Below are 9794 nucleotides of genomic sequence, written 5' to 3' on the forward strand. Positions count from 1 at the left end.
CGCAACTGGAAGGCCTTCTGGGAAAAATCCTTTTGTAGTACCGAGTGCGTTGATTGGCCAGTGCCGTGGAGGTGACGTTATGCTCTGATAAATGAACCAGTCAAAACTGTTGTTGCTCCCAAGGTCACAAACGTGCGTAAATAATCATCAGCAGCTGGAAGAACGGGCATTTAAATTTGCTACAGGCTGGAGTCAGCGAATACTGTATTTGTAGACCATTGTGATTTCCTTGAATTTGAAGAAAATAAATCTTCATTATGCATCCGAGCTTCAGGAAGAAGCATGTTATCATACTTCAGTGCCGTTTTTGTGAATCTTACGTGTGTAGAAGAGGAATGAAGGCTGTTTTGTTGGCTGACACGGCTGTAGAATTGTACTCAACGGACGCACCAATACCTGGGTAGGACATTTTGAAAATGACATTAAAAGGTTCCTCATGCAGTTTCCTTGTTTTCGGCTGTATATATTTATTCGTTTACAATGATTACTTTTAAAATATAAGTTTGCTGTCATTATAATAGGATATTTGGGCATTATTTACAGTTGTATTACAACTTAATACAAGTAAATTTACAGTCAATGTTCTCAGTCATCATGCCAGTCACTGTCCATGTTGTTGATCGTGTATAAATGTAATTGATTTCAACTTTCAAGTTTAATGTTTTAGATGGATTGTAATTATACTGATGATAACATTGCTGTTGTCAAGCATACAATGCAGGCGAATTACAACCCATATATGTATTTGAAGGCCTCCCCATTTCATTCAATTAATTTACCATGTTACAATTTAGGTTAGTATTTATGATTTTTTTCAGCATTCAAGGAACTTGTAGTGCATTTGTTTTAAAACCTAGGCCCAGATTGCAAAGATTGGCTCCAATTGCTGATGGTTAAGAGGCTTAGATGAGATGAGAACCATAGGAAATGGAGAAATCATGGAAGTGCTTGCGAAGGGGTGGTGACTCATTCTCTGGAGTGGGAGGGGCATTCCAAAACAGAACTTTTTTCTATTCCGAATTTAGAAGGGTAGATAAACATGGGTACTTTTTTCATGATTCCATTATTGTTTATGTATATAGGTACATGTATTTAAATGAGAATGTCCAATCAAAACAATCACTTTTAGTTGAGGTAAGAATTTAGTGGTAACTTATTCTTACAAATATACCTTCTATCTTTCTTTGAGCAGTATTGCTTTTTTGAGTAATAAGAAAGTGTTTCATACACTGGTACACTGTTATCACTAGTTTACTCCTGCAGTGGTTTATCACCCATCAGAAAGTGGTAGAAAGTTGTAAAAAAGATGTCAAATTTAGCAAGGAAAATATTGAAGCATTTACTTGGAAAACACTAGGAATTTTTCAGAACAGTCACAGCGGTTTTGTGTACAGGGTGTCAAGTGATGTCCGTGTATTGAACTTTTTTGCTGAGTTACGCCCTCAAACCAAGAAAAATGGACAATAATTAATGAGTGTCCCACTTTTTCCCAAACAGCAAAGTCAGCAGTGTCGGTAAAAGTTATTCAACCAAAAAGTGCACCTGCAAAATATGTGATGTTGCCTGTACGAGTTGGTGAGTACTTATAAATGAAGAATTGTATGAACACTTCTGGTTGTGCTTCTGTAAAGGTTGTATGTACATGTACCTGTCAATTTTGTGTACATGCTTTCAGCATCAAATCAATTTCACAGAGCTGTGGCTCTACTCATCCCAACATATTCAGTCAACTCTTGAGATAAAGTGCACATTACTGGGGTTCGCATTCTCTTGAATTCTTTTCTTTGTCTATTTCCAGTCATTTGTTAACAAGATTCTGGTTATAGCAAGCAACGGAAGTAATTTGTCTGGTCTTAGTGACATCCCTACGATGAGAGTTGATTGTGCATATCAGTATAGATCGTGGGGGGGAGGCAGAACTTTGCTGCTCACATCATTTGCAAGCATTTTCACCCGAGGTTTGAGCAACTAGAATATCAATGGTCTGTTTTATTTTGTTTTTCTCACAAAGTGGTAATGTTTTAGGGTACCACGTCATGTTGCCTTGTGCGTCCTGCCTTCAGTCGTGCAACAACGGACACCTGTGGATCTTCAACAGCAACACAGTGTGGGCAGAGAGCAGGCTAAACCGGACAGGTATTGAACACTTTTGTGCCCACAGTGTACAGTATTCCCTTTTGGCCTGGTAGAATTTAAACTCCTACCTGCAGGATCTGTCAAAGTCCAGCACAGGATTTTGCACATTTGCAGGATTTTTGCCGAGCATCGTTGTATAGTACAGAGCACCACTTGGACATTGACGAAACTTCTGAGCTTTGCAGGTTATGAAGAACCGAGGAAGTCTCTCAAATTTTCATTAACTAATGTTCTAAGCCACGGTAGGAACCAATATGATGTTTCCTCAAATGTTTCATTGTTTATTGCTTGCCTCAAATCAAAAGGTATAGCAACAGAGTCTTTAGTGCGAAGAATTCAAATTACGTGTATGTTCACGTGAATTTAAAGAACACGGTGTACCAGATTTTATTCCAATTTAACTCGCAAAAGGCTCATTGCGGATTTCTTCAACGAAAATGTGATTACACTTTGAAAAAGGTAGTTACCTGACCAACAGCAAATGTTAGCCAAATCTGATTTCGCAACTTGGAAATCCCCAGTTTTACGAGAGTAGGCATTCCCCAGTCATGGCGGATGAAAGATAGAAGTAATGTTGCGCACTGTGTCATTCCCCCCCAGCCACAGAGATGCTGAAATGGGACAGCCTGCCCGATGCTGCGTCGGAGCAAGACTCGGAACACGACGAGTGGGACAACTATTTCCAAGAGATGGAGTGCTGTCGATGACGAAAGATATCAAGTCCCATTCTCTTTTTTGTCTCCTGCTAACTTTGATAGGTTCTGGAAGAAAGTAATGATTGCTATACAGGCTCAAACGATGTTCGTTCTAAATAAAACGTCCTTTACTGAGCCCGGAATATATTGTGGTTATTGTAAAGATTGCCGAAAGTCCTCAATGTTTTATATGTAGATTTGGTTAAGCTAATCCCTTCTCTGTCAATTGCGTGAGGGGTTCTCGTGCACAAGGCTTGCAAACAACCCCAATAATAAATCTGTTATACGAGGTCACTGTTACTGGTGTATGTTTTCTTTTTAGTTGTCAGGAGAGCTCTGTATGGACATGTACTCGAATTTCTAGGGGATTAACATGATTTACTTAGCAAGAAAATTAAGTTTTTTTTTTAAAAGCAACTCAGTTTTATGAAGGAAAAGTCAAATCAGATAATCAACTTTTAAAGGCCGTTTGCCATTGTTTGTCGGCAGATTTTGTAACGATTGTGAAAATTTTGCATTGAATTTGTTTCCTCCACTTACCGTGTGTTAAAAAGTTTCACGTCTTAGTTGTAATTTTTTTACAATTTTCTTAAGCCTAAATTAAGAATCTTATGCTTCATATTACTCACTTGTCCACGATTATTGAGCAGGGTCTTTCTGACACATTTCATTTTGTACTGAGCCAAACTAAAGTAGCCATTTTGTAGCTTTTTTCAAAATCAGATCATCCTCTTCACAGGTTATCATTTTCTTAAGCTCTGTAAATAGGCTTTTTTTAAAAATAAAATGGAACAGTGGTACATGTACACAGATTGAGGGAAACTTAAGCAATGGCAGATCCAAAAATACCTATACCAGAAACCCAAATATGAAATTTATGTTTGCATTTGTTCTGTTACTCTTAGGTTGCTTGGTTAAAGCCTGGCTTCTACATGGTCATTTATAACGCAGATGGTCCGCAAGATGTGAAGATGCAGACATTTGTGGAAGAAGCGCTGCACGATGTCATTCCACCAAAAAAATTTAAACAAAATGGTGTCTGAAATTGGGAAAATTTTTAAAAATGCCCTTTTCTGACGGCAATGTTACGTCTTGAAGCCAAACTGATTACACTGATCCAGTTAGATGTAATTTGTTAATGGTTAGTTATTTTGACGACGATTGGGGCTGCCCATGTTAGCAATAAGGATAAAATGAGTGGTACTAAGCAAGAGAAACATCGTACGCCTGTCATGCCAGCGTGCGTGTTGTATAAGCCCACTCAGCAACTCGACGCAGACAGTCAGCAAAGTTGAACCTTGCTCAACTTTACCGATCGTTCACGGGCAAGTTTGCGTTGTGAGCGACACCGCCGTTTGACATGTTTCCATATATCTGCGTTTCAGTTTGCATCTTGATTGCATTGCTCTCTGCGTTTCTTATGTCGACATGTAAACCAGGCTTAATACTTGCAGTGAAATCTGTCGCTTTGTAATTAAAATGCATAATACATGTATCTCTGTTTGGGGTCAGGCGTAAATCCTGGAGCATGGCTTACCATAAAATGGAGGATACTCGTCTTGTAGAAACTAACAAATTTGTGGGCAAAAAAAGATGTGGAAAAAGTGTAACATTTACATGTACAAAGAAGAGAACCATTTCTGGGGAAAAGAGGTAATTTTGCTACCCTTTTGCTTGCTAGTAAAGTCCCAGAGTGCAAAAATTATTTAAAACAGGACATGGGCAAGTGCACAGTGTAATATAGTTTAAGATGCACTGATTCATATTTTAATCCCACTTCTGCACTTTTTTAAGGAGTAACTTATTAGTTTGTTTTTTTTTAATGTAAATGAGGTACACAGAGAGTGAGTGGTACAGCGTTCAAAAAAAATATATGTATAGGATTCATGTAAAGTGGAAAATTTACGAATTGGTTCTGCTCTAATATGAGGAGATGCCGTTACTGCGGCAGTGCCGTGGTACCAACCTCCTTTATGCATTCTCAAACTTGTGGGTCATATGCAGGTAAAAACAGGTCACATCACCCTGTTGGCCCAAAACGCACAAAGCACTTGTGTGACACCTGCTTGGAACTGCCGGAGTAGTCGATGAAAGAGGGGGAATTGATTCAGAGATTGGTCCTCGGGTAACATAACTCCAATATTGTCTTGTCACTTTACACAGAACACGTGACCACCAGTTCCTTACTTCTAGTGGCTCAGTTTGCAAGCCGTTAAAAGAATGTTTTGATACTTGTGCAATATCACTGTATTTCTATTTTTTGGCACAAATTAAAAGGGACAGAAACCAACTTGACGAACAATAAGGAAATTTAACTAATACGAAGGTTTAAAGGGCCATTCACTCGAACGATTTTGTAAAAACAGCATAGCTTGTTAGTCATTGCTGTAAAAAGTTTAATCTACAGTTAAGTATAAATGACTGCCTAAAATAGCTTGTATGACAAATGTTTGCCTCTTAGGCAAATTTTGATGTTGCATAAAATGGCTTCGTGAACTTGCACAGGAAAAAAAAATTAAAGCAGTTATAAGTAGTTCCTTCCATACATATATGCCCTAGCTATTTTTCAGTAAATTAACATGTTCTTGGAAAATAATAAATACAATTTTATGTAAAAAGATGAACTTGTACTCCAAATTCATGTAGGGAAAAAGCTCCCATGTATGGTTTTCAAAAACTCTTGCTTCAGTTCGGCACGGAAGTTTTTGTACCACTTCAGCAGGTCTTCTCTTCGTTTGGATATCTCCTGTGGGGTTTTCCTGGACTCCTTGTCCAAAATCTTGGGCAGCTGGTTCCAGTCCCTGACGAAGATGAAGGGCGCCCGGTATTGTTTCAGAAGGCGAAGTGGCTTGCTTGCACAGGTCCCAGGGGTTTTCAAGTCTTCTATGACGGGGACAGATCCATATGAGCACGCCTCATAGATGCGGTAGCTCTCGGTGTTCATGCCGACAGGGTTTAACGTCAGGTCACTCTGCGCAAGGATTCTCTCGTACGCAAGTCTGGTCTCTTCTGTTTCAGAGGGCATCCAACTGACCAAAAAGAGATCAGAACTTTTCATGCTGGTCAAAAAATTCAGAAATGCTTGGGATTTTTTTTTTCAAGTGATGGCAGGAGGAGAATGCCTAGCGTTGTGGTCAAGACCATTGCAAGACCCCACATCACAAGATCTCCATTCTGAATTCAAGTCACAAACTACCCACATGAACTGTAACAATAACATTCCTTTGTCACCGTTCACCATGTTGATATTTGTGAGTGGCCTTGTGACAGGTCTTGAGAATTGTCTCGATCTTGTGTGAGGTCTTGTGATGGTCCCAACAGGAGCAGTGCCTGTGGTCCTTGAAATATTAATTCTCATGAGGACTCTTACGGTCTTGCATTCGACTTGTGAATTCTTCTTTTTTTAAAACCAACAGTTGGTTTAGTTGTACACTAAACCTGCTGGCAGGTCTCTGATTTCTACTTAAATTTGGAAGCCATGGACTTGCACGCCGGTAACATTTTGTGTCCTAGCACGGAACATGCGGCTGGACTTGAGTTGAACTCCAGAAGACACAAGGGTCTCCCAAGTCTTTCATCTCACCTTCTGCGGGTTTTCACGTAGCAGTAGTCGCCCAGGTTGTGCTTCTCAATCACGCGTAACAACGTCTCCCTTGACGAATTCGGATAAATAGTGCCCATGAAATTACAGCGGTACGGGCGACTGGCCCTTGGGTTCAACTTGGCAGAATCCACGACAGGAAAGCCACGATACCTGCCAAATGGATTTGAAAACAGAACAGGTTAACTTACAGGTGGATTCAACCCAACTAGACAGTTGATGCAACCGAGTCTGCTCCCTGACTGACGAGACATTGGAGCTAGTAAACAGGTCGTGGGTTCAAATACATGTACTCTCAAATCTTGAAATAAACTGGTTCTCAGAACTCAGCGATTTGATTTCTTGTGTTGTCCATCTGCTAGTTGCCTACTCAAAGTGCAAATGGATATTAATCTATGTCCCTCAGAACATTTTTGTGTCAGCTTAGAGGTTATAACAATCCAGTCATGCATTTTATTTTCAACTGCAGAATATTATGCCACAGTAGTTCACTCTTCAAAGCCTAAAACAACGAACAAGCCAAGTATTCCATAAGTGGGGCCGCGACTAACAGATGTGCACACAGTACATATGTGAGCATGTGGGTGCTGGAAGGACGAGATTTCCGACACACTTACGTGGCCACTCCAAGAGGCCACTGGTAGATCTCTGCATCGTCCACAAGGAGGGTGTCATACACGACAAACAAAAACCGCAGCGGTCCTCCGCGCGACGCCATGTACGGCAGCACCCACTCGTTGTCACACTGCTCGCTGCCGATCAGCATCAGGGCCACGTTGCGCAGCCGGGGAAATGCATCCAGGTAGTCCAGCCACGTGCGGGCAAATTCCGCCTTGTCCGGCGCCCTCCCATTGAGGACGAGCAGCAGGTTCTCCACCTCGGTGGGGACCTTGTCAGGGACCACCCCAGGTCCCATTCTGAACCTGTGGGAAAGACATGAATCAGGTGGTGAGAACAAACCGCCTCAGACCGTAGTGCCGTCCAAAGCAGTGGATCCAATAAATAAATGCTCAGGAGCCCAGTAGAATCATTCAAGAACATTACTTACAGTCCTTCAATAACAAAACATAACAAGTCGCAGAGAACACCAGTCTTACGTGAATGTGACGTTCCCTTCTGTCTTCCGTCCATAGCTCCAGACACCTCCCAGACGGGGCTCCAGCGACGCCCCCAAGATATGTTCCCAGGTGTACTGACCTTGACAATTAACAAGGAGTATCACATCACAGATGCTCAGGTACAAGAAAATTGACTGTGCAAACAAATCCCCCCCAATTATTCCTCTCACATGTTGCAAATTGAAGGGAACTTTGAAGACAAACTTTTTTGTGGGGGCCAGGGGGAAGTCTGATGAGCGTGTCAAAAATGAAATGAAAACCAAAGTAGTTAACAGGATTGTGGCAATGAAGTACCTGCTCTACAAGTGAAAAGGAAAAACAAGAAATAGGCATATTTCTAGTTGCCTGACATAATCTAAAAAATCACCCCAAATCTGCATCTTTTTATAAAAATTAAATGTAAAAATGCCTGCCTAATTTTTTTCTATATGTCCTGAGTGTTGAAAACTTGGCTCGCTTTGGGGGTGTGTATCGACAACCAACTGCTTTCTGCATGCAGAAATTCTTTAGCCACTTGTAGATCGATTCGCTGACGCCATTACTTGCGGTGTCCCCGTCATTCGGACAGGCATTCCTAAACTTGACGAGCGCGTAATTTTGGTTAGCAGTGCGCTCCCAATCCCACTGGCTGATGAGGAAGCATTCAATAAGCATCTCTTTTGTTGACGCGCGTGGGCACACCACAGTAAAGGCTCCTGATTCTTGTCACAGAATCGGTCTATATCCATTAACAATGCTGATAGCCTTTAACGTCCTTGTCACTTGTTAACACTTACAAAAATTGACTTGCCATCATCCCACATTCACATTTTTTGGCTAAACAACTAGAGCTAAACAGGGGGGTGTCACCTACTTACTTGCCCTTATTTTTAATTCAGAGTAATGGGAAATGCAGGGCTTTTTTAGGGGTGGGGAGCCTGATGTATCTCATAAGTTAGTTTTGCCGCACGGTGACCCTGTGTATGATGTCAGCTAAGACACTGCTTTATGCATGAACCATGTTCATCCCTTTTAGGCCCAGTATAAAAAATCAACATACATTTATCATCTGGAGTTTTGATGTGGAAAGCGACTGACACAGTCTTAGAACGGTTAGAGTTCCAACTAACAAGTATTTTGTTTTCAGATGGAATTGTTGCCTTTTTCCACATCGTTCTTTCCTGTTCGTAAAAATTAAGGGCCTCATTCAAAAAGTATTAAAGTGGTTGCGGACACTAAACAAGTTTTTTTTTTACTTAGCCTTACTTTCATCACATTCATGGCAATCTTGAGAGATCACCGTGCAACAACTGATACACTCACGCACCTACTCCGGCTCTGCTCCAAATTTCTACGGCGTTTTCTTCTTTCAAGCTAGGGTTAACACCCTCATTTTGATTGTCTTGAGTTTCTCTCTGGTTCTGCTGTGCCACTGTCTCTGTTGCAGGTTGTAGTCTGTGATGGCTGGCAGGTTCAGATGCCACTCGTCTCTCATAACTATGACCTTGATTTATAACGAAGTGAAAAACTGCAATGCTGTTTTGTCAGCAAGAAAAATTACGCCTACGTTACGTAGAAGGAAAAGAGGTTGAACCAAAGTTTACTTCAATTCGAAGTTCAAACACGTCATATGGCTGCTTCAAGTTCAGGTGTGGGACAGGTAGGACAGGGGTTTGCAATATAAACTTGAGTCGAATATCCCCCCCCCCGACTTAACAACAGTGGTGAAATTAGGCCTTAATACATGTACATACGTGTACTGAATGTAGCCTGTACATGTAGGCCTACCCGCCGCCTAGCCTAATTTGTGCAGATTGACCGACAAACAAAATACTGGAAAATAACCAGACCTTTTCTGTTGCTTTTTGCCGAACGGTTGGAATCACCGACTCTCTGAGAGAGCAAAAGATACCCACCATAGCAAGTTAAGAGGAGGTACACACTTAAAATTAGCCAAGAAAGTTTCTTCAAATTTAACCGCGGTCTCATTCTGTTCCATCATGCCCACGGCCGGCCCGGCAAAAGATACCTACAGGCCGGCAATAGCGGGCGCCAGAGCGTAACCTTACGGTGGGTTTTTGTCACATCTGCTTAGGATAGGTATTTTATGGCTACAGCTTTCGTTTTTGCCATATGCTGCATCCGAATCTTAGAGCTAGGTCTAGGTCTTCATTCGCGGAGACAAGCACACAATGGGCTAGCCGTAGCTGTGGAAGACTGTTTTGGACACGGTCTTACAAGCTACATACTTAACAGTCGCAGCCG

General features: G+C 41.4%; 2 protein-coding genes across 3 annotated transcripts; one reads left to right on the top strand and one right to left on the bottom strand.

The window, feature by feature from the left end:
• Positions 1 to 53: 53 nt before the first annotated feature.
• LOC110974337 (protein FAM72A-like) lies at positions 54 to 5451 on the top strand. The gene is made up of 4 exons (XM_022225913.2): positions 54 to 400; positions 1498 to 1575; positions 2012 to 2136; positions 2737 to 5451. Exons 1-4 carry the CDS (start codon positions 258 to 260, stop codon positions 2841 to 2843), a joined length of 453 nt encoding a protein of 150 aa, XP_022081605.1. The 5' UTR covers positions 54 to 257; the 3' UTR covers positions 2844 to 5451.
• Positions 4571 to 9730, bottom strand: rxylt1 (ribitol xylosyltransferase 1). Of its 2 annotated transcripts, none has more exons than XM_022225912.2 (6): positions 9446 to 9730; positions 8857 to 9033; positions 7530 to 7629; positions 7050 to 7355; positions 6415 to 6585; positions 4571 to 5860 (listed from the first exon to the last, which is right to left on the bottom strand). In XM_022225912.2, exons 1-6 carry the CDS (start codon positions 9516 to 9518, stop codon positions 5470 to 5472), a joined length of 1218 nt encoding a protein of 405 aa, XP_022081604.2. In that variant the 5' UTR covers positions 9519 to 9730; the 3' UTR covers positions 4571 to 5469. The 2 variants fall into 2 exon arrangements, with proteins under 2 accessions (XP_022081604.2, XP_022081603.2); XM_022225911.2 differs by having other exon boundaries at positions 9380 to 9726.
• Positions 9731 to 9794: the final 64 nt, after the last annotated feature.

Source organism: Acanthaster planci, linkage group LG04 (genome assembly GCF_054643075.1).
Source record: "Acanthaster planci isolate LZ-2023a linkage group LG04, COTS_SCS, whole genome shotgun sequence".
Taxonomy (NCBI): Eukaryota; Metazoa; Echinodermata; class Asteroidea; order Valvatida; family Acanthasteridae; genus Acanthaster; species Acanthaster planci.

Bases quoted from the DNA above. Each gene is read 5' to 3' on its own strand.
- LOC110974337 (XM_022225913.2), top strand. From the start codon at position 258: ATGCATCCGAGCTTCAGGAAGAAGCATGTTATCATACTTCAGTGCCGT. The intron at 401-1,497 runs GTAGGACATTTT...TTTCCCAAACAG, and splicing joins ACGGACGCACCAATACCTGG to CAAAGTCAGCAGTGTCGGTA. The intron at 2,137-2,736 runs GTATTGAACACT...ATTCCCCCCCAG, and splicing joins GAGCAGGCTAAACCGGACAG to CCACAGAGATGCTGAAATGG.
- rxylt1 (XM_022225911.2), bottom strand. From the start codon at position 9,518: ATGAGACCGCGGTTAAATTTGAAGAAACTTTCTTGGCTAATTTTAAGT. The intron at 7,356-7,529 runs GTAAGACTGGTG...TCTTTCCCACAG, and splicing joins GAAGGGAACGTCACATTCAC to GTTCAGAATGGGACCTGGGG. The intron at 5,861-6,414 runs GTGAGATGAAAG...CTTTTTGGTCAG, and splicing joins TACGTGAAAACCCGCAGAAG to TTGGATGCCCTCTGAAACAG.